This window comes from Xenopus tropicalis, chromosome 1 (genome assembly GCF_000004195.4).
Source record: "Xenopus tropicalis strain Nigerian chromosome 1, UCB_Xtro_10.0, whole genome shotgun sequence".
Lineage (NCBI taxonomy): Eukaryota > Metazoa > Chordata > Amphibia > Anura > Pipidae > Xenopus > Xenopus tropicalis.
In genome coordinates this window covers 78848374-78875521 of record NC_030677.2, presented here as the reverse complement: position 1 = coordinate 78875521, position 27148 = coordinate 78848374, and the positions used below count along the sequence as shown (strand labels likewise).

Genomic DNA, 27148 nt, shown 5'->3' with positions numbered 1-27148 from the left:
AGGGATTGCACTTACCGAATAAATACTTGGCCAGGAATCCCGTAGATTCGTCGGAGCTGTCGCTGTAGAAGCGCAGGAGCAGGGAGTTTTGGGACGAGGTGACGGTGGGGATGTCCCCTGTGCCACATTTCTTCACCAGCTGCTGGGCCATGGGCACTGTGCCATCCCTGATCTCTATGGAATCGTACTGACATGAGCTGCTGTACTCTACACTCACATCCAGGGCATTGAGCTGCACCTAAACGTTACACAAAGGTCGATAACGCTTATCACATGCTTTTTTGAGTTAAAAAGCATGCGATAATTAAGTCCTGATTCATCAAAGTCATTTCGCATGGGGGTTCAGATAGGTAATATAAAAGCATTGGGTAAATACTTTTATGGCAAAAATGAAGATCATGCAAAGACAATGTTATGATAGATGTAAAAAAAGGTTTAATTTCTGGTGTCAGTATCTCTTTAATTCTCGCCTAGAAATAATACTAACACATGATTTACAAACACATATGAAGTCTGTGCGAAGATTAACACCTACTTGGGGCTGGCGGTACTTAAAGAAAATTATGGTTCGTGAGCTTTTGGCAACACAACATGGACTTTGCAGTGGATCCATTTCTTTCTAATAGTACTATTTCTATTCGCTAATTAATGCAATGCGAGGTAAATAACGCATTCCGAAAGTGCATTCTTTTGCACATGGGAAATGTGTCTTAACGCATGCAAAATTACTTTAATGAATCTGGACCTAATTATTGCATGCTTTTTAACGCAAAGATAAGCGTTATCGCCCTTTAGTGAATCGGCACCATGAACTTTGCAGTGGGATTTTTTCAAGTATGTGTTGGCCCTAGAGTGATGCAGCCTCCAGTTTTCAGGGAAATGGTCATTTTCAGAACAGTAGTTTTCTGAAAGTAATGGTTACGCGCGTAAAATCGTGCACTAATGTAGCATGCGGTGAAATATATCGCGCACAGCGGAAAAAACGCTAGAAAAACGCTCATCACAAGTTAAATTGCGCAAAGAACATCGCGTCTTAATTATGACGCCTGTCCTTTTAGTGAATCGAACGTTAAGTCGCAAAAAATAAGAAGCGATACAATTTGCTATAAATAGCGTTTGTTTTAATGAATCGGCCCCTTAGGGTGATAAATCTTTACTACTGCTGGCAACTATGTATGTATGTATAACTTTATTTATAAAGCGCCACAAGGGTACGCAGCGCTGTACAATCTTACAGAATACAAAATTACACACAGGGAGGACAAGTGATATAATAAATAAATACAAGTGCCATGTGGTATGAGCAGGGGCGTGTGATGCCGTAGGTCATTGCCCCCGCCACTTGTCATTAGCGGCGGGGGCAATGGCAAAGTAGGGGAACTAGTGGTAGGCAGCAGAGGCTTCTGCCTGGCGCCCCCTAATCATTGCGCCCTAGGCAGCTGCCTCTTCTGCCTACCACTAGTTCCGGCCCTGGGTATGAGACACAGTAGGAAGGAGGTCCCTGCCCCGTAGAGCTTACAATCTAAGTAACTAATCTCCTGGTAATGCTTTTCCATAAGCATTTTAGGGAGATCAGTCACCTACAGTAGAAAAGATTTGTCACTGGCAACTAATCTCCCCATGTGCCATTATTCTAAGGATGGCTGATGGAATTACATGTGTGTGCTGCTAATAAGGTAATGGTGCAGACTTTAGTGGGGGGTAGGCTACACATTCCATAAGCAGTACTTTCATTTGAACACTGGTACAATGCTGCCATCTAGCGTTAAACTTAAGTATAGCTGAGGTAGCATTTTCTAAATGAAATTTTGTACATTTTGCCCGATTGGCTGCCGCACGGCGGGGCGGGACGAGCTACAGGAATATTACTCAATACTGATAGCCCGGAAGAATAGAATAGATAAAGGAAGGGGCAGGGAGGAAACAACGTTAGTGCACGACCATGGGTGAAAGATTGACATAACGATGGAAGAATATTTTTTTTATAAAATGTTTTAACATTGACCCCAAAGCTGCTTAGCATTACCCCCGTCCCTCCCCCTCCCAGTATCCGTGCGCAGGGCAATAGCTTGCTGAATGGTCAGTGTGAGGCAGTGTGGGCGGGGTATGCGTGGGTGTCGCTCATTTACTTCCCTGTTGTTATGTGAGCGTAGAGGAGATTACTGACAGTTCGCAGGTAAGGGGAGTCCGGTGGTGCCCTGTCATCTGTAAGGGCTTCTTGTCGCTGATAGAATGCTGGCAGCATAAGAATCGTTACATGGATAAAGGACATATTATGACGCTCCTTGGGCACAAATGTATCAGTGAAATGGTTTACTCCGTGGTATGTGACAGAGCAAGGGCCTTGTATAATATATATATATATGTAGCTATGTTTAATATGTCACCTGAAGCAGTGCGTTGCTTGCACTAAACGTTCTTTTATAAAGCTATTTTATTGCTCACATGGTTAGATTGTAAGCTCTGCAGCCCCCTCCCAACCTTTCTCTGTCTTTAAAACATAATGCTGGATTGTTCTGTTTTACAAATGTATTGACACTGCAGAAGTAGCACTAGATATTTGTATTTAACTTGACATCAAAACTGTTCTATACATCAAAGATCAGGGAATGGAGACTGAATGAGAGCCCATACACTGTATGGCTGCTTTTCTGTGTGACAATGTCAAACCTGCTCTATTCTTGTACTGACATATATCCATAGTACATGTAGATTGGCAGCCACAACATGCACTCAGGTAGTCTTTTCTGTGTGTGAATAGGCACATTTAGTCAATTGTATCCTGTGTTTGTAAGCTGACCAACTGCAGGGAGATTATGTATATGCAGAGAGCTATTCATACATGCTGGAGATTTTGCTGAGAATGTTTTAGTCTGACATTTAAATGGCTGCCAACAGGTTACCGGCCTGTGTATGGGGCCCTCAAAAGGGCCATATATACATCAGACAGGTTTAAAAATCTCACCAGGCAAGGGCTGCATTACACATGCTGTATGATCCAGTGGTTTGACATTCAAATCCATCGGATATGGTCGCATAGGTCAATATATAATCGGACTGATAGAAAAATCTATCTACATGAAAGATTTGCTATCTTACACAACTTGCTGCGTCTGCATCTGGCATGATACAATCTAATGGCGTCTGTAAGACTTTTTCTTCTCATTGAGATACATTGACTGTTAGACGTAGATGCAGGAACATCTAATCCAATTTGTATTACAGCTGTAGGGATCAGATTTTGTAGGATCCTCCAACACCAAAATCTTGTGGTAATGCATGACAATATTTCATGGGCCACATAAAATCTGACCCACAAAATCTGATCAAAATCTCCAGTGGAGTTTAGCCTTAACAGGTAAGGAAGTGTTTTGATGACTCATATCGCATAATAGCAATTAGTGAAGTTATGGGTGCAAAATGATACAGTAACTGATATGCAGAGCAATTTGTCCTTGCGTATTAAAGGTGTTTATGCTGTAATTTTACCTATTAAATGCGTTGCATAACATTTCACTTTGAGTAATACTAGCCTACTTTCCATGACTAAATATGTGTTATTGTTTAGTGAACTAATGAAGCATTTTTAGTGGCTATTTGCTCATTACAAATATGGAAACTAGTACAGGTATCAGATTTTTCAAGCATAGGGGCAGATTCTCAGCCTGTGTTTATCCCCAGGCCGAGAATCTGCCCAGTGTGGCACTAGCCTAAAAGTAACTACCCACTGAATAATAATTTACACTATCAGACCAGTTAGCCTGCTTACCAAATAGTACCATATGCATGGCTAGACAGATGTATGGCCACCTGCCATTGTTCCGTTAATTCAAGCCAACAGCCCAAAAGATTGTAATTGAATATAGTGAAGAACTGTGGAAATTTTCATACATGTCTGACTGGCTGCGATCTTTCAGGATTGTAGGATGATCTGCTGAAACTGCCCCCTAACCAAGCATACATGTCCAGGTGGACAGCTACATAAGATGTATTGCCCATGGGCCATATAAATTTATTTTTGGAAGGCCACTAACAAATACCTAAAAAAGACTAATATACAAAGACCTATTTAAGAGTAAAGTATCGAGAGGACTCCAAATTATGTAGGTATTAAAAGCAGTCATAGATGCTGCAGGGGCTGTAGCACACAAGAGGGTTGATTCACTAAAGTGAGTTAAAACGAGCACTATTTATAGCATGCGTCTTAGCTCACGATTCACTAAAAGCATACTTGCGTTAATTTAGACACGATGCTGCTTTCGTTATTTAAGCTGCGAAGACTATTTTCGTGCGATATTTGACAGAGCGCCGCACGCTAATCAACGCATCGCGCACAAATAGTCGCCGTGTGCAAAAAAACGCACTCCATATTAGCCATACACAGCATTACTTTTGTAAAACTACTTTTATGAAAATGACCATTTCCCTGCAAACTGGAGGCTGCATCACTCTAGGGCCAACACATACTTGAATAAATCCCACTGCAAAGTCCATATTTTATTACCAAAAGCTCATGAACTGTACTTTTCTATAATTACCGCCTGCCTCAAGTAGGTGTTAATTTTTGCACACACAAATGCGATATTTAGCGCGTCTAAAGGTCCCATACACTATAAGATCCGCTCACCTACGGGTGGGCGATATCGGGTAGCAAGTTGCTTTAAAAAAAAATAATCCAATAGTTTGCACGTGATATGCAACTTAACGCATGCGTTAATACTTTAGCGAATCGCGTGTTTTTTTCGCATCAATTTTAACGCAAAAAAGTGCAATAAAACTTATCAACCTTTAGTGAATCAACCATAAGATGTTTGGCAGAAAAGGACCTGAAACTGCCCTTGCTGCCTCCCACTAATAAGCCCGGAAGGCTTATATCACATAGAAAGATTACTGTCTGCTGCTGTTTAGAAAAAGGATTTGCTGCTGCATTAGAGGCAAGTAGTGTATTTTGCATCCCTTAGCAAACACTGACATAAAGTATGTGAACATTTTTACCTGATAGGCTGGCACAGTATGCAATTCAGTGGTGGGTGAGAAAGGAGATAATTCAAACCAAAATAAATGTCATTTACTTCGGATGAGATATGTTATTATTCAACCAACAAATGTATTTTTTAATTGTAATATTGGTGTGTAGGCAGCCATCTGAGTGCCTTGTGCCTGAGTCTGCACTTTCAGAAGGAGCCAGCGCTACACAGAGCCAGATACGCTATTGTTTCTCCTACTTATGAGCCAGAATTGGATTTTTACTATTGAGTACTATTCTCAAATTTACCACTTTTTTTTTTTTTTTAAAAGATTTTATTTTGCATTTTTTAATTTTAAACAACAACATAAGGGAAATTTCCCTTTGAGGAAAAGAAGAAAGGGACAAGAAGAGTCAGAAAAAGAAGAAGAGGAAAGGGGGAGTGAGCTGCCATATCCAAGGTTTACATTTATACAAAGCCAAGGTGGGGACCTTGTGTCTTTTTTGCTGAGTGTTTCAGGTCGGCTAAGGTGGTGCATCTGCCAGGAGCCATGTCCCCCATATGGCCTCAAATTTGTCCGGGCATCCGCGGGCTTGGTACACTAGCTTCTGTTTTGGTAGGGAGTCATTAATGAGCTTTTTCCAAAAGTTCAGAGAGGGTGGTCCTGTAGATTTCCAGTGTAATAACAATGCCTTTTTGGCATAGTATAGCAATTGTAAGTAGCACAATTTGGCTGGAGGTCTCAATTGTAGGGTGTCCAGTATACCTAATAAGCATAGACTGGGTGACAATATATTGGGAAGTGCCAATGCTGACTCAGCGTAACTGAGCACCTCTTGCCAGAATCCCTTTATTACTGGACATTCCCAGAAGAGATGGTAGAAGGTCCCCACCTCGTTGGGACATTTAGGGCATAGATCAGAGGCCCCAGGATATATTCTAGCCACTCTTTGTGGGGTAAGGTACACTCTATTCAAGAACTTGATCTGTATGTATCTATCTCTACTGGAGATGGTTATTTGGGGTACCTGTTCTAAAGCATCTTTCCACGTCTCTTCCTCTAGGTCTGGTAGGTTTTCACACCATTGTTGTTTAACCTTATGGTGTTGGGGGGTATTTGTTTGCATTATTACTATATACATGTATGTCAATGTAGAGCTGGGCGGTATGACCAAAAATTTATATCACGGTATTTTTCAAAATTATATCGGTATCACGGTATTTGACGGTATATAAATAAAAAATAAATAATAAATATTGGTGGCCCCCCACCCCCCCCAACAACCCCAACACCAACCCCAACAACCCCAGCCCCCCCCAACAACCCCAGCCCCCCCCAACAACCCCAACACCAACCCCAGCCCCCCCAACCCCAGCCACAACCCCCCAGCCCCCCCAGCCACAGCCCCCCCAACCCCAGCCACAACCCCCCCAGCCCCCCCAACCCCAGCCACAACCCCCCAGCAGAACTTAACCAACTTGTGGTTCCTCCAGCTCCAGCGATGCGTCCTAGCGACGTCGCGTGCGCGCTGACGTCACATGCGCGCCGACGTCACGTATGCACGGGCGCAACCCGGATGTGATTGGAGAAAAACAGCAGGAGGCGCGCATACCGGTATAGCGGTATGTTTAAAACTCATACCGTTTTTTTTAAAAAAAACGGTATACCAGTTAAACCGGTATACCGCCCAGCACTATGTCAATGCTTTAGCCAGATCTGGCCTACGGAGATACCTCTCCAATGTAGTTTCAGTAATTGTTAGCGGCCTTGTAGGGAATTGTGACTGGAAAGCATGCTTTAGTTGCAGGTACTGAAATAACATGTTTGTTGGTAGCTGAAATTCAGCTCGAAGTGCATTAAATTGTTTACATTCCCCACCCACAGTGATGTCTCCTAGTGTTTTTATTCCCGCGGCTGCCCACCTGGCTATTTCAGGCACAGTTTGGAAGTGTAAAAGGTATTTGTTGCCCCATATAGGTGTCCACTTGGACCAGACAGGTTGTTTATTTTGAGCTACTTTGAGTGCCTTCTGAAAGGACTCTACCACAGTATTAATGGGAAGTGTTGTTTGATAGTATGGGGAAATGCCCCTGTAGGGTAGTTTAGCTAACGCCTCTAAGGATCCTACAATGGCAGCCTCTAATACTAATGCTCGGTTATCTAGCCTCGGGACAGTCCACCAATGCACATACACCAGCTGGCTGGCAAGGAACTATTTTTCAAAGTTGGGCAGGGCCAACCCCCCGCCCGTCAATGGCGCTTGCAGCGTCTGAAACGACATTCTGGGTGTTTCCCCTGACCATATAAAACCCCTTATCACTGAGTCAAGTGCCTTAAAGAAGGTTTTGGGAGGCGCTACGGGTGCGTTATGGAACACATATAAGAATTTTGGCAGGAAGACCATTTTTAGCAAATTAATTTTCCCTGGGACTGAGAGTGGAAGGTTTTGCCACACTAGTGTTTTTTCCCTTAGTCGAGCTAGAACGGGGGGAAATATTCAGCTGTTCATACCGTTTTAGTTCCTTATGGATTTGTATGCCCAAATATCTAAATTCTGATACAGTGTTCAGCTGCGTAATTGTACCTAATATATTTTGTGGGAGATTATCTATGGGGAAAACAAGGGACTTGTCATAGTTCACGTTTAGTCCGGAGTGTTTGCCAAAGTTAGTTAGTACTCAGATTAGCGCCTGAAGAGAGTTTTTAGGATATCGTCTGCATATAAGGACACTTTCTCCTCCAAGTCTCCCAACTGGAGCCCTACTATTTCTTTGCTTTTGCGTATTTGAATTGCTAGCGGCTCAATCGCTAAGGAGAAGAGCAGTGGTGACAGTGGACAGCCCTGCCTGGTGCCCCTTTTTAGATATATAACAGTCGAGAGCATACCTCCTACCATGACTTTGGCTTGGGGGCGAGCATAAAGCGCCCTAATCCAGCCCACAAATCTGGGCCCTAGGCCAAACCGTTGGAGGACCTCCCACAGGTACGGCCAGTATACAGTGTCAAAAGCTTTTTCTGTATCCAGGGCTACTACTACTATGGTACCCGAGTTTCGGTGACGTATACAGAGATTATTGAAAAGGTGTCTTATGTTTATATCGGTTGCTCTAGCGGGCAAAATTTTCACATCACAATTGAGCAGAGATATTGGTCTATATGATTCACATTTATAAGGGGGTTTACCTTCCTTTGGGATCAATGTGATGTGTGCCTCATAGCAGGAGTCTGGAAGCAGGGAGTTCGGTGTAACCCCATTATATAAAGAGCATAGTTTTGGTGCAATAAATTCTAGTTGCTGCTTGTACCATTCCGGCGGAAGTCCATCTGGCCCAGGGGCTTTCCCTCCGGGTAGACTATTTATAGCCTCCGTAACCTCTGGCTGCTAAGGGGAAAAGGTGGTGGGGGAGAATTCCCAGAATTCCTCTCATTTTGTAACCAAGATAATAAAAGTGATATACCTTGGTTTGGAGTTTGTTTAAAGTGATACTACTATTGTATAATTTGTCTTTTTTAACAACCCTGTTTTCAAAAAAGTTGGAACACTGTAAAATATAAATAAAAATAGAATGGTAGAAATGGCAAATTATTAAAACCCTATATTTAATTTTAAATAGTATAAAGAGCTTGGGCCTATAGAAGGAGTCAGTGTTTCTGGAACATGTTTTATATTTTTTTTATAAAACAATAACATTTCTCAGTTTCAACATTTAATATGTTGTCTTTGTACTTTTTGCAATTAAATATAGGGGTTAAATTAGGGATGCACCGAATCAAGGATTTGGTTCAGGTAGCCGGATTCGGATTCAGCCAAATCCAACCGAATCCTTAAAATCACATGACTTTTTGTCACATAAACACGGAAGCTGAAATTTTGGAAGGATTCGGACAAATCCGAAAATAGTGGATTTGGTACATCCCTAGTTTAAGTTAGTGCAATATATATACTGCAATAACTTGAGTGCATTCTGCGGACATATGCACAGCATATTTATTTAAACATATCAGCCAATATTTGAGCCTAAGGTCTGGGGCTTTTCTCAAGAAAACATCACACGCAGAGACTCTGCTATAAATAGATAAAAAAAACACTTGAATGATGTAATCTAGTAATGCATGGGTTGGCCCAAACCTCTTGGGTTTATGTCAGTCCTTTCTGAAGATTTATACATGCTGCAAATTTCTGCATCTGCACTTTACCTGGGTTTTGGTTAGGTGCTGATTTAACAGTTAATAAAATTAGTATCAATTTCTGCTACATAAATGTATTTGGAAAAGTCTTAACCACCCCTTTAACAATAATGTTAGCACAATCATTCTAATTCACTCCAAAAGAAACAGCTATTTGGATTATAACTATCTCCTATATTTATTTACATCTCAGTGAGTTTAAATAGCCTGCCTTTCTTTTCAAATGAAGTTATTTTGTTTGAGATTTTGAGCGTTTATAGATAAAACAGTGTGTTGTTAAAGGAACAGTAACACCAAAAAATGAAGGAGCTTTAAAGTAATAAAAATATAATGCACTGTTGCCCTGCACTGGTAAAACTGGTGTGTTTGCTACAGTAACACTACTATAATTTATATAATAAGCTGCTGTGTAGCCACGGGGGCAGGCATTCAAGCTGGAAAAAAGGAGAAAAGGCACAGGTTACATAGCAGATAACAGATAAGTTCTGTAGAATACAATAGTGTTTTATCTGTTATCTGCTATGTGCCTGTGCCTTTTCTCCTTTGAATGGCTGCCTCCATGGCTACATAGCAGCTTATCTATATAAATTATAGTAGACTTTCTGAAGTAAACACACAACTTTTACCAGTGCAGGGCAGCAGCACATTATATTTTATTTACTTTTATACACTTTCATCTTTTGGTGTTACTGTTCCTTTAACACACTTCCAGGACACCAATACCCAGCACCAATACAAAGAGTTAGATGAGCTGTTTATAGTATCTAATCACCAAGCATTACAATGCAAGGCAAGGTACAGTATTCTCTCTGTATAATCTTCTGAAATCTTAGCCTGGACACTTTATCATTCCTAGTTGCCACCACCTCTCTATCTGGGGTATAATTCCTGGTGTTTCCATTTTTCTTTGTGTGTACAGTACATAAAAGTATGTTCTCTAGACTCTAGACATAATGTATAGAATGTTCATGGTGCAGTTGCATGACTTTGCATTAAAGGAAGCACAAGTAATTTAAATGGATTGGTAAATAACCTTTCAATGGTCAGTTAAGTCTTTCATAGACTAACATGTTCCTCTTGTTTTCCTCATGTCTGTTCAGGAACATCAAGCCTTGATGATTTGCTGAAGGCCCAAATCATGTTATGCTGGGGTCACTCTACTTTTGGCCAGCTTGGTAATGGTCATAGTTTCCAAGGTTCTGTGTCCGACCCTTGCGTATGCAGATTCTCCCTAGCAGCATGTGTCAAGGAAGTTGCCTGTGGAGGGAAACATACGTTATTTCTGCTGGAAGATGGCCAGGTTTATAGCTGTGGCTGGAATGGAGAAGGCCAGCTTGGGCACGACCATGAAGGGACCGATCCAGGTATTTTTAATTTTAGTTTAACCTGAGAAACAAACTGTACAGTAGCACTGATAGCAGGTCATGTAAAGTAACTGTCGAATTGTAAACAGTTAATGGTAAACTGTGTTAGGGATTTACCACCTTCAAATCACATAGAGTCAAAGTCTTTGTAAGGTTATTTCATCAGAGAAGGAAACTTTCAGCATTCAGTAGCCAGGAGAGCTTCCCATTCCAGAACATTACAGGACTTTTTTATATAGTATGGAATAAATTTAATTATATTATAATCCTTTTCTTCTGGTTCGTTACACATCTCATAGCACAATTATTGTTGTCTTTATTTAATTAATTAATTAATTAATTAATTAAAGCTGTATACATATTTCACTATCACGAGTTACTAGGTCAACCTTGGTCCAGCCTTGCTCTTCTTTATTTTACATGAGTAATGCCCTGTTTGTGCCTGATATAAATATCTCCAACAGAAAACACACATGAAATTCTGATTAACCAATTAGGTTCTTATTCAAAACATAGATACAACATTGAAAGCTATTTTAGCTGGAAACATTATTGCAGACCTCAACCCGAGTAAGGGTTATTGGGTCCTGACCATATACTCAGGCCATGGAGTCTACTGAGGAAGCATCCCCTGACCCCGAAAAAGCTTTACGCAACATGGTTGACTCGCATGGAGGCCTATGAAGCTCAGCAGACTTGTACAGGGCAAGTCCTGAAGGCCCTACTCTCCTGGATGGCAGCCTCTTCTTTTGGTGTCTGGAAGTTCCCCAGCTTCAGTAGTATGGCCACTTGCCATGGCTATGGCATTTTGCCACCTCCACGCTACAGCAGGGATCTGCAGGCCTGCAGGGGTTTTGTGAACCAGTGCCTCATACAATTCTAACTGCAGCCATCTCATTTTGCTTCCGAGTAAGCTAAGGTGGGATATATCATCTCCATGTTGGAGGACAAAGCTCTGGAATGGGCATCTCCTCTCTGGTAAAGGAATTCTTATCAACAATGCCAAAGCCTTCCTTCAGACCTTGCAAACTGTCTTTGCTGCCCCTGGCTATTTAGCCTTTTTATGCCTGATGCAGATCTGTCAAGGAAATGCAGTGCTAACCAGAATGCTATTGAATTGGCAAGGGTTGTCCAACAAGTTAAATGATGACCTATTCTCCAGAGAGCTTCCTGAACAACTAGACAATGTGATTGCTTTCAGTATCAAGATTGACACCCACCATAGGTAGCATCAAGCAAGAAAGAGTATGGCAAAAGGTTCCAACCTATTCTGGCTCCTCAATTTCAAAGACCTCTGCTTCAGAGCGCCATTCCTCATTCCCATCCACTACCTCTGAGGAACCTATGCAGATCGGAAGGGCACACCTTTCTGAAGAAGAGGCGTTCTGCTGACCTGTGCTTGCACTGTGGTGGCAAGGCTCATTTTGCCAACAACTATCCTCTAAAGAAGGGGAACGCCAATGTGGTTTCAACTGGCTTATGGAACTGTCGACTCACAAGACTTTCTTGATACCGGAGCTGCAGGAAATTTCATAGACTATGCCTTTGCCAAGCATCTTGGTATCCCCTTTTTTCCTTTGTCTACCCCCATTGCAAGTGATTTTTGGTGATTAACAACAGACCCCTTACTTCCGAAACATCTCTGAGACAATGGGGTAATTACCTTTGACTGGGGGGTCTCCTCTTAAAGAGAAGTTCTGTCTTTCCTCATCAATTGTCCTTCTGCTCCAGTGGTATTGGATTTACCCTGGCTTCACCTGCAGAACCATATTATCAATTGGTCCACTAGTCAAATCTCCAATTGGAGTTCCTGTTGTCTCAAGAATTGTCTGCATTCCACCTGTATTTGACTAGCCATTGCCTCTGTTGATCTTCAGGCCCTGCCCACTGCATATAAAGACTTTTTGGATGTATTCTGTAAGAAGTCTGCTGAAACCCCTCCTCTTCACTGTCGATATGACTGCCAGTCGACCTTCTTCCTAGAACCATGCCCCCTAGAAGCCTTAGTTATCCATTGTCTTCAGCCAAGACCCTAGCAATGAAAAAAAACATTTAAGATAATCTTCAATGCAGGTTCATACCGCCTATCTCTCCAGCTGGGGCTGGATTCTTCTTTGTAGAAAATAAGGATGGAGTTCTTTACCCTTGTATCGATTACAGGGTCCTCAGATCTAGATCTCCATGGGGCCTACAACTTGATCCAGATACGAGAGGGGATGAGTGGCTTTTAACACCAGAAATGGGCATTAGGAGTATCTGATAATGCCCTTTGGGCTCTGCAACGCCCCTGCTGTCTTCCAAGAATTTGTCAATGACAAATCTAGGACAGTCCATGGCCGTCTATTTAGATGGTATTCGTGTCTTTTCCAAGGACATAATCAGCCATAAAGTCCAGCTGCTCACTCCTTTTGAGAAAAAACTCTCTAGAGGGGTTTTACAGTTCCTCATCCAGTGGGAAGAGTTTGGGCCTAAGGAATGTTCCCTGTGAAGCATGCTACATGCCTAGTGCAGATGTGCATGGTGTAGAACATTTTCATGTTGTTTCCTAAGAAACCTGATCATGGCCTCATGTGGGTCACGGCGCTGGTGTAGTGATGTCAGCATGTAGGCGCATGACGTCATTGCACCGTGCCAGGAAAGAAATATATAAGTGCTGAGGATTCAATTCCCAAGTATAGGTATTTCTCACAGAAGTTACTGGGTGCTCCAAAATTGCTAAATGGGTTTGATACTTTGGTACCTAACTTCTTGCCTTGATTCTGACTAGGCTGATCACTACCTGCCCTGATCTTTTGCCTGGATACAACTACAAGTTTCTTAACCTTTTAGATTTCAAGAATTGGACTTACATATATGTTATGAAACTATAACTAAAGTAATATTATTCTTTCCGACTTGAATGAGCCCAATCAAAATAAATCTGCAGTTCACAGAGAATCCCTTTGTATAATTAGCTGCTTTTTATCAACTGGAGGGGAGAGAGGGGATTGTTTGTTGACTGCTAATTTGTTTTTAACGTGTGTATACAAGAATAACAAGCATGTGACTTTAGTTTTAATTTCACATTTTGCTGTATTTAATGCAAAAAATAACAAAAACCATACATATTTCCTAATTAAAGCATGATACCAACATATATGTTCAGCATAAACCCTACTCATGGCACTGGTATTAAAAATAGTGTGGGATACTTCTTTAAAAAATGATAACCAAACCATGATAAAAAGAAAACAGTGTCACAGAATTTATTAAGACCTTGTATATATCATGGACATTCTTGAACTCTTGTAAGCCCCTGCAGGTAAGCCTTCATATGCACCTCCAATTAATCATACTGCTTTTCTTTTATTTGGGAAAGAAGCTGTTGTAATGACTATTGTTTCCCTGTTCTGCATGTTTTAGTTCAAGTGACTACCTTGACAGAAGAACACATAACACACATTGCTTGTGGACAATCACATAACCTGGCTCTCAGTTACCAGGGCCAACTCTACTCTTGGGGATCAGGGAATGACGGACAGTTGGGACATGCCACTGTGGAGCATTCCAGTAGAATACCAAGGTATTGTGAGGGCAATCTGTGTTCTTTAATGACAAGGTATATTTAATATTTTGTTATATCAAGCCTGTTGACATACAGTAATTCCAGAAATAGTGGCATATACTTGGAATTATAGTAGTTAACAGCAGTCGGTGAGTGACTCTTGAATAGAATATATGAATGCAGGAGAGCATTCTTTGAATTCAGTACTTTGAATTCTTTACTTTTCTGAAAGAAATGTGGCATTTGGCTTTAAAATTTCAGTATGAAATACCCTCTATGCTAATACTGTCCTAATTAATGGGGTTTAAAGCAGAGCTTTGTAATTTTAAGTTAACCAAACACATTTGCACTTTAGGGTTGCAATCTCTGTGGGATATTGTGACTATAATGGGATTTATAGCTTTCAAATTTTGTTTTTACAGAATAATCAAGAAATTAAACCAACAAAAGATTCAACAAGTTTCTTGCGGTAATGATCATTGCATGGCTCTTGGAGATGGTAAGGGCAAGTCTTTCAAATGAAGCAGATGGCATAAAATAGCATTTGGCAAAGCCAGCCATGTGTCCAAATTGCCATTCGTTCTTATTTTTAAAAATGTGTATATACATGTAGTTGTTGTATTTACAGATTTGCGGTCAGTAAAAATATAAAATGTAAGGTACTTTCCTTCATACCTGTATAAAGGTTATTGGAACCTGGTTTGGGTAAAGCCACTAGAGAGAGTGGGAAAGTATATTTATAGCAATGTTCCTTCTTGTTCCTTCTCGGCTGTGTGAAACTTGCTTGCTCATTTTTCAGAACCATGTGCTCAGGTCAGAATAAATGCATAATTAAGTGTTTTCAAACAAAATTCTTTGTGCGCACCACAATTTGTTGTTGTTTGCAGGTGTGCACAGCTTAGAGGAAATGTTGATTTATAGTGCATTTGAATAATTGTAAATACCAGATTGAATGTTTTAAAAGTTATATATTTTTTTTTCATGTTCTAATTGAGAAAATAAATAATGATATTGTTGAATAATTCCTTCTAACTTCAAGAAGAAGTTCAGCTGAAAATCAACTTTTAGTATAATGCAGATAATATTTTAAGACTGTTTGCTAGTTATTTTTTGTTTTATTTTTTTTCTGTTTCTTGTGGTTTTTAAATTAAATGACTTTATTTTTGCAGCTCTGTGTTCTGGAATTTCAGCTGTTATTTGATATGATTGATATTTGATATTAATTAAGTTAGCATGAATCCATGTTGGATGCAAAACAATCCATCTTTAAATATTTTGTTAGCCTTAAGGTTTGTTGCTCCACATTAAGGAAAAGAAATTAAGGAAAAAACCAGAGCAGTCTTTTTAATTGGAGTTTGTTATTGAGTAAAACTATATACAGGTATGGGACCTGTTATTCAAAATGTTCTGGACCTGGGGTTTTCCAGATAAGGGATCTTTCCGTAATTTGGATCTCCATAACTCAACTTAACTCTGCTAAAGATCATTTAAATATTGAAAGAACCAATAGGCTTGTTTTGCCTCCAATAAGGATTAATTATATCTTAGTTACAAGGGTCTGTATTATTATTACAGAGAAAAAAAATATTTTTTCAAAATTATTTAGAATTATTTGTTTATAATGGAGTCTATGGGAGGTGGCCTTTGCGTAATTTGGAACTTTCTGGTTAATGGGTTTCCGGATAAGGGATATATTACAGTATATAAATGGTTTGTCATTCCTGGTAGATGCTAAAATTTACAGTATTCCAGTTTAGAATTTTTTACTATCTTTCTAGATGGCCAGTTATTTACATGGGGGCAGAACTTACACGGTCAGCTGGGACTGGGAAACGGCTTCCTCTCTCAGTCCTCACCACAGAGAGTGAAGTCATTGGAAGGCATACCCCTTGCTCAGGTCACAGCAGGTGGATCTCACAGCTTTGCCTTGTCCCTCTCAGGGGCAGTGTTTGGATGGGGCAACAACAGTGCAGGACAACTTGGCTTAAATGATGAAAAAGGTACATATTCATAGAATATGTGGGCTTCTCAGAAGTCTGTGGAAAACAATTTCACCTTTTATTCACCTTTTCTTTCGCCTTTTATTTCTAGCATCTTTAGGGGAAGTTACATATAGCAAACTACTGTGCCATACTTTATGGGTATGTTGCTGGATATACTGATATAACCCCATTTTGATTTATAGTCTAAACTAAACCTTGACAGTTTTCCCTACATGCAAAACCATAAACAAAGGCACAAAATGACCAATAGTAAACAAAACACTCACCGAGTAGAAGTGGTGGTCCAGCTGCACCAGCCCCAGACCCTCAGCATGAGGTGCAGAAAGCAACAACCACCATGGGCATATAGGCACCCGGGAAACTCCACAGGGGTCAAACATTTCTAAAAGTAAGAAAGACTTTATTCAAAGTTACATTAAAACGTTTCCAAAGTGGTTTCCTAAATCACCATTTAAGGTTCATGTAGTTCTGTTTATGCTATTCCACATTGATTGGATCATAGTTTTTGTAAATTTATTTAGCTTTTAACAAATACAGTTTCATTTATAGTGTATTTGTACCTGTTTATTGCTTCGGTCCAACATCATAGGTTAATTTGAAGGCTACAGCATATATTCTAACATTGAGCATAAACATAAGAAAATCATGTTCTATGTTTACTGATTGTGCTATTCAAGTTGTTTAACATGAAACATTGATCAGGCTGTATTTGTTGTAATGCCACTTTTTTTTAATTTTGATATGTACTGTATGTACTATATATATATATATATATATATATATATATATAATATAGTTAAAGATTTTTTCCTCTGCAGTTAGAGAGACACCTTGCCATGTAAAACCTCTGCGCACTCACAAAGTTATATACATCAGCTGCGGAGAAGAACATACAGCCATCCTAACAAAGGTATTGTCAGGAAACCAGTCGACATTTTGTACTGTAAGCAGACCAGTAGGTAGTTTAAGGTTGGGGCTGGCAGAGTTCAAGAAGACCTGATAGGCATGATTGAATGCAGGAACAGCAAGGGAGCTCCTACCACTAAGCAGCAGTATTGGGACCAGAGAGAGCAATGATGTTAGCAGGCTTTAAAAGGTTCAAATTTCATGCCTAAGGCATGCTGACATCATATCCGTGATTTATCGGTAATGCCTAGGGCTTTCGCTGGTTCTTAGCATGTTGGCACTAGTGTTACAGAGCCACTCCAGCTCAGTGGTTGCCAAGCACTAAACTGGCACAAACCTTAAATCATGGACAGAGCTTCTCAAGACCCTCCCCATGACTATGACCGCTATTCCTGTTAAAGCAAATGTGATTTGTACAGAAAAATAACAATGCCATGAAAGTATTAAAGCATCTTTATATACAGGCTATGAGAAGACATTTTGCATTTCTTTGCTAATGAATTGTTTCTGATTGCTCAAATAATGCCTTACGACACACTCATGGACATAAGGCCATGCATTCTCTTTTTGTTAGGGGACTTAAACACAATAGATGGTCCTTTAACAACTTTCTCTGAATATGAAATCTTGGGATGTGTATATAATCAAGCTTAAATAAAGCATCAGTGTATAAGATGTTATTCTGTAAATTAGCATACATTAAGAAAGTTTGTGTCTCGTGCAGGCTGGAGGCCTTTTTACATTTGGAGCTGGGGGTTCGGGACAGCTTGGCCATGATTCTCTTAATAATGAGATAAATCCTAGGCGTGTTCTTGAGCTGATGGGAAGTGAAGTCTCTCAGATTGCATGTGGCAGGTAAAATATTTAGCAGAGTTTTCTTGCATTTTTCTGCATTTCTCTAAATTTGCAAACAAGTTTTCTCGCATTGTACTATTGATGTTAAGTACAGAGGGGATATATGTAGTACACATGATGCCATTTGGGTGGAGGTGATGTGCCCAACATATATAAATTGTAGTACAATGTCTTCTCATGCAAAACATGATTTGGACTTTCTGGCCCTTTATAAAGTACTTAAAAACATCTAGAGTAGTAATGCCCTCACCACCAAATAATTTATATACTGTTATAGGATCTCTTATCATTATAATACAGTAGATTTAACCACTTGCAGTATTGCAGGATTACCAAATTGGTTTATACTGCGTTGTTGGATTTGTGAGCATTTGCAGCTGTTCGGACTGTGAGTGTATTACATTTAACAGTAAAGTGTATGTCGATACTACTGAACTTGGAGTGTTTTAGGCAGGATAACCCCTCAAATAGTAAAGTAAATATGCAGCAGTAAAAATGTATCAAGATAAAAGTTAACTGTCTGGGGATACCAAACCTATTAGATTACAATAAAGCCTCACTGCTCGAAACTGCCGTCAGGATGCACTGCACAACGGAACATAGAAAATGGATATCAATAGAAACTGGCTTCCTTAACAGCTTAACGCTCCCAAATCTGCTGTGGCTTCCGCCAAAATACAGACCCAAGAATTTAACAATACTACCAACAACGAGATTAATCCTATCAAACTGGGACAAAACCAACAAACAGGGGAAACTGGGAAAATTTCCCTCCCCAATAACGCCCATCATCAATATGCAAAGACTCATCCAGGATCTGCCTATCCGAGAATGGACAGACAAAGGAATAAACACATTGGCAGACTTATACACTATCAGAACTTACTTAACGTTCCGACAACTACAGGATAAGTACCAACTTACCGACAAAGAACACTTCACCTACATCAGGATTACAAACTATTTAAAAAAAAATACACAAGATTATAAAAATAAACTTTGCAGAATCGCTCAAAATGGTCCTAGAGGAATACTATCCTCATGCTATCGAGCTCTCCTAGAACTACCCACAGAATACAAGCATCCATTTATGGAGAGATGGGAGGCGGATTTACAAATCAACTTAACCCCAGAGCAGTGGACTACCATCTTAGAAGCGACTTCAGGAGCAACAAGATGCACAAATCACCTGGAATCCCATAAGAAACTATTTTACAGATGGCACCTAACCCCAACCAAAATAAATAAAATTACAAATACATATTCCCCCATGTGCTGGAGAGGATGTGGCCAAACAGGCACTTTACTGCATATGTGGTGGCACTGCCCAAGGGTAGCGGAATTATGGAAACAGGTGTTTAAACTAATAGAGACGGACCTACAAAAACCACTACCAAACAAACCAGAAATAGCCCTACTACTACATCTACCAGATAAGACTCCACACCCGTGGAGAAAACTACTATTCCATATATTCAATACAACAACTATGCACATAGCAAAACACTGGAAAACAGGAGGCCCCTACGACATAAACCAAATCATACACGGACTAAACTCAAGAGCGACAATGGAAAAAATGGCAGCCAGAAAAGAAAACAAACAAGATCAATTTGAAACGACCTGGGGACCATGGACTATGTACCAAGAAAAAAACAAAAACACAGATGCAACTGACGGCAGATTCACATCAGTAGGCTAACACAGAAAAATTATTTTACCTTTCAAGGTTCTCCCCCCCCTAGGTCTTGGCTTTGTGTCTCACCCCCACCCTGAAAAATAGCTCTCACTAAACCTTAAATACCCAATAGCGGAATGACAAACCTGGTGTCTGTATAGAAATTGTAAAAGTTCTACAAAATTTTACTCTAAGAAGTTAAATGTTACCCTCCTATCTTCATTTTTGTTATTCTTCTGCCCTCTATCTTTTCTATCTAATTACCCTCTCCATTTCTCCTACCTGGACTCTGAATGGAAGACCCACGACATCCTTCCTTCTCTTTCTCTCTTCTGGAAAAGAGCATAATGAATATTATGGAGAAATGTTAATTATATACGAATACAACGAATCTGTAAACTACACTAAAGTAATAAAAATGTATTATTAAAGTATATGTGAAATAAAAGAAGTTAAAAAAAAAGATAAAAGTTAACTCATGTTACATGTTATTTATTATGTAAATTTTTTATAAAATAAAATCTGTGCCTGAATCTGTTTCTCTTTTTATCTATAGACAGCATACCCTTGCCTTTGTGCCTTCTTCAGGAACTCTCTATGCATTTGGATGTGGAGATCTAGGGCAGCTGGGTACTGGACACAAAAATAATGTGAAGTGTCCTGCTGTAGTCAAAGGAAAGTGGGCTGCACATAGTGGACAGATCTCTATGCATGCTGGTGAGTATGTCTTTAATTTTTTTTTGTGTGAAGAGTATGTAGATTTTTTTGTCTCTTGTCATAAGTGTTCAATCATAATATACTGTGGGTGAAAAAGTCCCTACATTTCAATATGGGTTGTTTTTTTTAAATAAGGACATTTTAAGGGCAAAGTCTACTGTGCTTTGATAGCTTAAGTATATAAATACAGGTGTGGCATCTGTTTTTTTAAAACATTCAGAATTCCAATACCTGCATTTCCTGGCAGTGTCTTGATAAATCAGCAATTCTATATTCTTGACATTTCTTGTTTGTAATAATAGGGCAATTCTTTGTACAGGTATGGGACCTGTTATCCAGAATGGTCGGGACCTGGGGTTTTCCAGATAAGGGATCTTTACGTAATTTGGATCTCCATAACTTAAGTCTGATAAAAATAATTTAAATATTGAATAAACCCAATAGGCTTGTTTTACCTCCAATAAGGATTAATCATATTAAATATTAATTATTAGATTAATTAGCCTGTCTCATGTTGGGCATAGCAGTAAAAGATTGGCAGATCTTTACGTGTATGGCCAACTTTAGAATTGTCTCTTCATTCTTTTGGAAATGGGCACATTTACCATGCTGAAAGACAGATTGCCATTAAGTTGGGTGCATATTGCATCACTGCAGAGAAAGCAATACAGTGTGCAGCATACATTTATATTTCTTGCTTTAAGCATGAAGTGTGTGCATTTGTATGTGTTTAGGTTTTATAAAGGTAAAAGAACCCTCACTGACCACCGTGAGAGTTTTACTATTCATTTCAAATGTGAACTTCCCACGCCTCTTAACATTTACCAACAGCATATCACCTCAACTGCTTTCCCTTTTTTAAAGTCAAAAATCTGCAGCTTGACTGTGATGGGGTTCAATACTGCCATGTGCCTTGTAAACTAAAGTGTAAACTCTGTTTTAGGTTAGTTGTGAGTATAGAAATTTGCTATTTATATTTTATTTCCTGCACAGGAGCACTTAGATGTGCTGTACTCCGCAGATGCTGTTTAGCAATCTTTAATTACATTTTTGGCTCCCCCTGAACTTAGTGGTCCAGTGGAAAATGTACATTCCACTGAAATGTTGTGTTCAGTGAGCATCAAGACATTTATTTACATGAAATTACGTTTCAGTTGTTTTTACTTCTCACACAGATCGTGCTGCATATAATATAGTCAAGCAAATCTTCTCTGGAGGAAACAAGACATTTGTGCTGTGTTCAAAATTGGAGGTGATAATTCTAACTATTTAGAACTTTTCTTTTTATTAAGATAAATGTGCTCTGTGTTCATATATTTGTGGCATAGTTTCATTTAAATTATCAGAAAGCATGTAACTTGACTATGAAATCATTGCAGTTACTATGTTAGATGCAGTACCCTTGCAACAAAGTAGCTGTTCCCCTTTTCTAGTCTTCACCACGGAGAGACTCACTTATCAGTATTCTCATTTTCAAGGTTTTTGAAACCATGACCTAACTTTTTTCCATTAAATAATTACATAATGGGGTGTTTTATTATTATGTTATTTTAACTGTGCTAGACTTAAAATTATCATATTTTTTTTAAATTCCAATAAAAAGTTTGACTATTTTTCAGAGCTCACAGCCTGCAGATGATTTTCGTTTTTGCAGCCAGAGAAATCACACCAGTGTCATTAATGAGGAAACCATTGATGTCTGGAGACAGAAAGTTTTGGAAAACAGCAATACGAATTCAATGAAGTATGTAAAATTAATCCTACCAAATATATATATATTTGGTTCCGTAAACAATTCTATATTTTTGTGCTTGTCTGGCATTGCATTTCTAGTAAGATATGCATTATGTCTTATTCTGGCCATACATGTTCTGATATAGTGAGGCAATTTGGGTGATTTTGACAATACTACCCGACAGTATGGGCATGTATAGCCAGTGGTAGGGCCAATTAAATTCTAACTGATAAGACTGCAAACCTGGTTTATTATTGACTGATGAACTTCATGCAAGTGAAGAGGGACTGCAACTTCGCAGCAAGTGTGGCCATGCATGTGTATGGCCTTTGTACAATATCCAGATAGTGTGTGTATATCTTTTCAATATTGGTTTTTTTTTAACAGTGGGATCGTCCAAACCCTGTCATCTTTAGCATGCTGGAATGGAAGCTTCTTGGAGAAGAGGTAAGGACATCCTACAACATTTAGATGAATAATTTTACACATTTGCAGCTTGTATTCATAATGTAAGGCTTGCCCCAGTTCTATTTGTTTTGTCAGATATGTCCTATTTCTAGACCTAGTAGTAGTAGATCTGCTCCTTATCTGCTCTATACCAGTCTCTGACTCATATATATTATTAAATCTGAAATAGTCCATAAGGTGCACACCATTTGCAGCAACAAAACCTGGGTGCTAGTACAAAAAAAATCCACTGGAACAAGGACAGCACTCATAGGATTTAAAGAATTGTGAGAAGAATGTAAATGCAAAAATAGAAAGATTTATTACTTGACGTTTCAGTCTCATACAGAAACCTTCATCTGGAGTGAAAAACAAACACTGCACTCCCTCCCCCCACATCTATTTAAACACTCTAGAGGAGTTTTGGTGCCAAAACAAGTCGCTAGGCAACCAGAGGCTAACTCCTACATGGAAACAAATACTGTGAATATAACATGAAATCACCTAAGTGAGTCCAGGTTAAAATCAGGTAATGCCGAGACAGAGCAGTCCAGGGCAAAAACAACCAGTGCAACGGCAAAGTAAAAACAAAAGAATGAGAAAAAAAGAAAAGGAAAAACAAGAGACTGAAAGAGGCAGAAGGGAACCATTTACTCACCATCTTTGTATAGATAGTGTCCTCCTCAGGTGGAACAATTTAACCACTCATGGCACCAGACATCCCCTGTGATTAGTCCTGTATTGGTGGATGTTACTGGTGGGAAACACCGCCAACCAATGCCCACTCATAGGGAAAAAGAGGCAAGCCTATCCTTTGTTAGGCCCAGTGCACTCTGTGTAGGTGACCAAAAACTGGCATGTAAAGTAGGGCCAAGCCCCTTATTATACTCAAGGCAACAATTACTGTACAGTTATGGGAGTTAGCTTGGGGCCCAAACTTGGACCACCTTCAGTGTTCCCAGGACACTCAAACAGAGACTTTGTGTGGTCATACACATCTGGATGCGCTCAATATACCATGTTGCCAGGCTGCACTCAATAGGCCAATCGTTCGCCAACGGGTACAAGGGCACTTACTTTTGCTGAAACCCACTTGCAGGAAAACCAAAACAGGGGCATTACAAACCACTGATTTACTATTAAATCTGTATATTTATGAGCCTTGGGAGATTTTTCATAGATATGCAACCAATGCAGAAAACAAAACCATATCAAATCAATTGCACATGGGTAAGGTTATGTAACTTGTGTCCATAATGTTAGGCCTCATCCCCATCCTAAGATTAAATGGACACTTCTCCCAATACTTGCAGTAATATAGGCACCCGTTTATTAACTCTATTTTTTTTATGTAGAAATGATGAGCATTTTAGAACTAGTCCAAAGATCCCTGGAATCAACATGTGTTCTATAAAAGTGCTTTTTGAGAAGCTGATGAACGTCCACCATTCTCGATTACTTGAGCAGGTAAAGCAATTTAATAATTTCAATATACTTTTAAATAGGTTACATTTGAAAATGTAGGGACATATCTCATATTTGCGTGTTGCAGGGCATTTAAACTAAATTGCAAATACTGCAGCCCATCTATCTGGATTTTCTAGACATGTCCCTGAATTTTCATGTGATCTAGTAGCCCTATGAGACTGGAAAAAAATAAATATTTTGTGTTTCTTCTTTTCATCTGTTTTATCTATTCTATTCTATTTTTAATTAATTTGTCCTTATGTATAGTTAAGTTTTTGCATAAATATCAGCACCGTGAAGACCATTTTATGACTGCACATTTTAAATGATCTACTTTAAAACAATACACAGATACAGAGGGAGTTTTCTTTCCTATCAAACTGTGCCAGTTGAAATAGTGAAATTGCCTGAAATCACCCATGCAAGGCATTGGTCGTGATAGCTATGCAAGTCAATGGGACACAGCCACGCTCTTAGCAAAAAAATGCCAATAAATAAAGCTCTCTGGGCTTAAGAACATGTCTTAGACTCTGAGCATATGTTTGTTGTCTATCCCTTTTTTTCTAAACTTTTTTTTCCTTTCAGATCCTTAAAGGCTTTGAGAGTTTTTTGATACCTCAGCTGTCCAGCTCTCCACCCGATGTAGAGGCGATGAGGATTTATATTATCCTTCCAGAATTTCCTTTGCTTCAGGATTCCAAATACTATATCACACTAACACTTCCTTTAGCCATGGCGATTTTAAGGCTTGACACCAACCCAAGCAAAGTGTTAGGTAAGATTCTTTCTCTTCATACCCACAGATATGTGGAATCCTGTGCTTTTAGCTCACATCAAGTAGTTTCAGTTCCCAGTCATTACATACCATCACCCTACTGTTTTACCTGCCCCACTTTAATCAGGGAATTAAGGAAAATACAAATAGGCTTGCAAAAATGTTTTGAAAGGGCTTGCTCACACATAGGACTGTATTTTACAGTGATTGTCGATATAGAAATAAGTAAATTAAATGTAATGGTTCTAAAGACAAAATTAATTTATTTGGGGGGGGGGGCTTTTTTAAAATGAGCTTTCTGTTTATGGTTCTCTTGCTGTACTTTCAGATAACTGGTGGGCGCAAGTTTGCCCAAAGTATTTCCTTAAACTTATTTCCCTCTATAAAGAAGCAGTGGTATATCTCCTGAATGGAAGGAAGACCTTACTGATACCTGTTTTGTTTACCAGCTATATAACTGCTGCTCTTAAACTCTTGGAAAAGTTACACAAGGTATTTGAATGACCATCTTAAATATTTGTCAAATATGCTTCAGTCTCTATTTGCCTGTTTTCATATTTTATAGATTGTGGTTTGTTTGTTTTTTTCAAGATATCCTTGCATATTTAAAAAGAATAAGCTTACTGTTGCTCAGGAGCGGTTCCAAGCTCAGTTGCAGCATATTTTTACATATTTTACACCTTACATCTGAGATCATAGCCCTTTTACCACTAAAATCCCAATGTCATTTTTCAGACTAAATTTTTTGCTAGTTTGAATGCTGAAATTTATTACATTTGTAATAATTATTATTTTACTCATGTAGTAAAGTAGTGCAAAGGAACCCTTAAACACAGACTGATTTTACAGTGGCTTAAAAGTATTACACGTAAAATATGCTATTTAATACAAATAATTTTATTCCCCTTATTTTCGAAATTCAGTTTATAGACTGACTATGTTGTATTTTTTTACCCGTTGTCAGAAGTCATAGGCCCCATGCTAGTTACTTAGCAGGGATTTCTATCATTATTAGCATACTTCCCTCTGAGCAATGGCATCTGCTAACCTTCATAATGGGGCACCAATTTAAAAGACAAAATACATGGTCATCCAAATAGTTTAATGCCTGAATAGTTCACCTGCCCTACTCTGCTAATTGGACTAACATGTCAGTATGGGCCCCTGGTGCAGCTTAGGGCTGTGGCACACGGGGAGATTAGTCGCCCGTGACAAGGGGAGATCTCTCTTGTCGCGGGCGACTAATTTCCCCGAAATGCCATCCCACCAGCGAGAATGTAAATCGCCGGTGGGATGGCATACGCGGCACTGCGATTTCCCCCGAAATCGCAGACGTCTTGAGAGGAAATCGCGGCGCCGTGTGTGCCATCCCACCGGCGATTTACATTCTCGCCGGTGGGATGGCATTTCGGGGAGATAAGTCGCCCGCGACAAGAGAGATTTGTCGCGGGCGACTAATCTCCCCATGTGCCAGAGCCCTTATACCTACTCAAAAGTCTGATCTTTCTCCATAGGCAGTGTGCTCTCTCTATGACTACTCAATAGTTCTGTTTCTGTATATGCTTGAGACCCAAACCATGAACAAAAATTTGTATGATTTCAGACTTCACAATAAACAGGGAAAACTTAAAATAAAAAAAACATGTTTGTCTGCAGGTTAATGGGAAAGCACAACATGTAGAGCATGACACATTTTACATTCCTGAAATCTCCAGCTTGGTTGATATTCAAGAAGATTATCTCATGTGGTTTTTAAATGAAGCAGGACTGGTAAGCACTAAGCTTGGGTGATAAAACCCTTTGTATCTGGCTAAGTATATTCTAAAGGGCTAATATAAAAGCTGGTGCAAAAAGATGTCCAGCAACTAGTGACCAGTTATCTTTGATCTGTCTAAAGGTGGCCATCGGTGCATGTATGGTGGGAGACGAGGTGACCAATATCACTAAAAGCCTTGGATATTGGTCACCTCATCAATCGGGTAGGACCGAAACGTTTTATCGAAATAATTATTTTGTTTTTACCTGCATATCTAATGATTCAGCTCTTGTATGAGAAAAGCAAAGTTTTTATATCTCGGCACAGACTTCCCCCTTCTTATATGTTCTCACAGTATCCAAGGGAAGGATAAGAGATGGGTGCTGGCCATGTTCCCGCAGTGCTCCACTGCCATAACACCATTAAAAAAGGAAAAAGGCTCCTTTGCACTCCTTCGTCTAAAAAAAAGTTATTTATTCCATTAGGTATAAAAAATGCTGGGAACAAACAGCCTGGCACATTTCAGGAAAAACCCTTAATCATAGGCTTAAGGGTTTTTCTTAATCATAACCCTTAAGGGTTTTTCTCTCAAACGTGTTAGGCTGTTTTCTAATGAAGAACTTTTTTTAGAAAAAGGAGTACGGCCTTTTTAATGGTTTTGTAGTGTGTATGGCCACATATAGGCATCTAGAATAAAAACAAATCTCTATGGTTTTTGTTAACCCTTGCACTAATCAAAAAACTT

At 39.4% G+C, this 27148-nt stretch overlaps 1 protein-coding gene across 2 annotated transcripts in view; it reads left to right on the top strand.

Annotated features, from left to right (window-relative positions):
* Window positions 1-1964: 1964 nt before the first annotated feature.
* Window positions 1965-27148, top strand: part of herc3 (HECT and RLD domain containing E3 ubiquitin protein ligase 3) — a 34471-nt gene continuing 9287 nt past the window's right edge. Inside the window, exons 1-15 of one of the 2 annotated variants that reach the window (XM_002938630.5) lie at window positions 1965-2176; window positions 10257-10520; window positions 13923-14082; window positions 14487-14563; window positions 15843-16064; window positions 16886-16977; window positions 17698-17828; window positions 20063-20223; window positions 21399-21475; window positions 21843-21967; window positions 22346-22405; window positions 23761-23872; window positions 24458-24647; window positions 24976-25139; window positions 26304-26417. In XM_002938630.5, coding sequence (XP_002938676.3) covers window positions 10295-10520; window positions 13923-14082; window positions 14487-14563; window positions 15843-16064; window positions 16886-16977; window positions 17698-17828; window positions 20063-20223; window positions 21399-21475; window positions 21843-21967; window positions 22346-22405; window positions 23761-23872; window positions 24458-24647; window positions 24976-25139; window positions 26304-26417 — 1911 coding nt within the window. In that variant the 5' untranslated portion in view covers window positions 1965-2176; window positions 10257-10294. The other variant, XM_004911084.4, reaches the window with a different exon arrangement.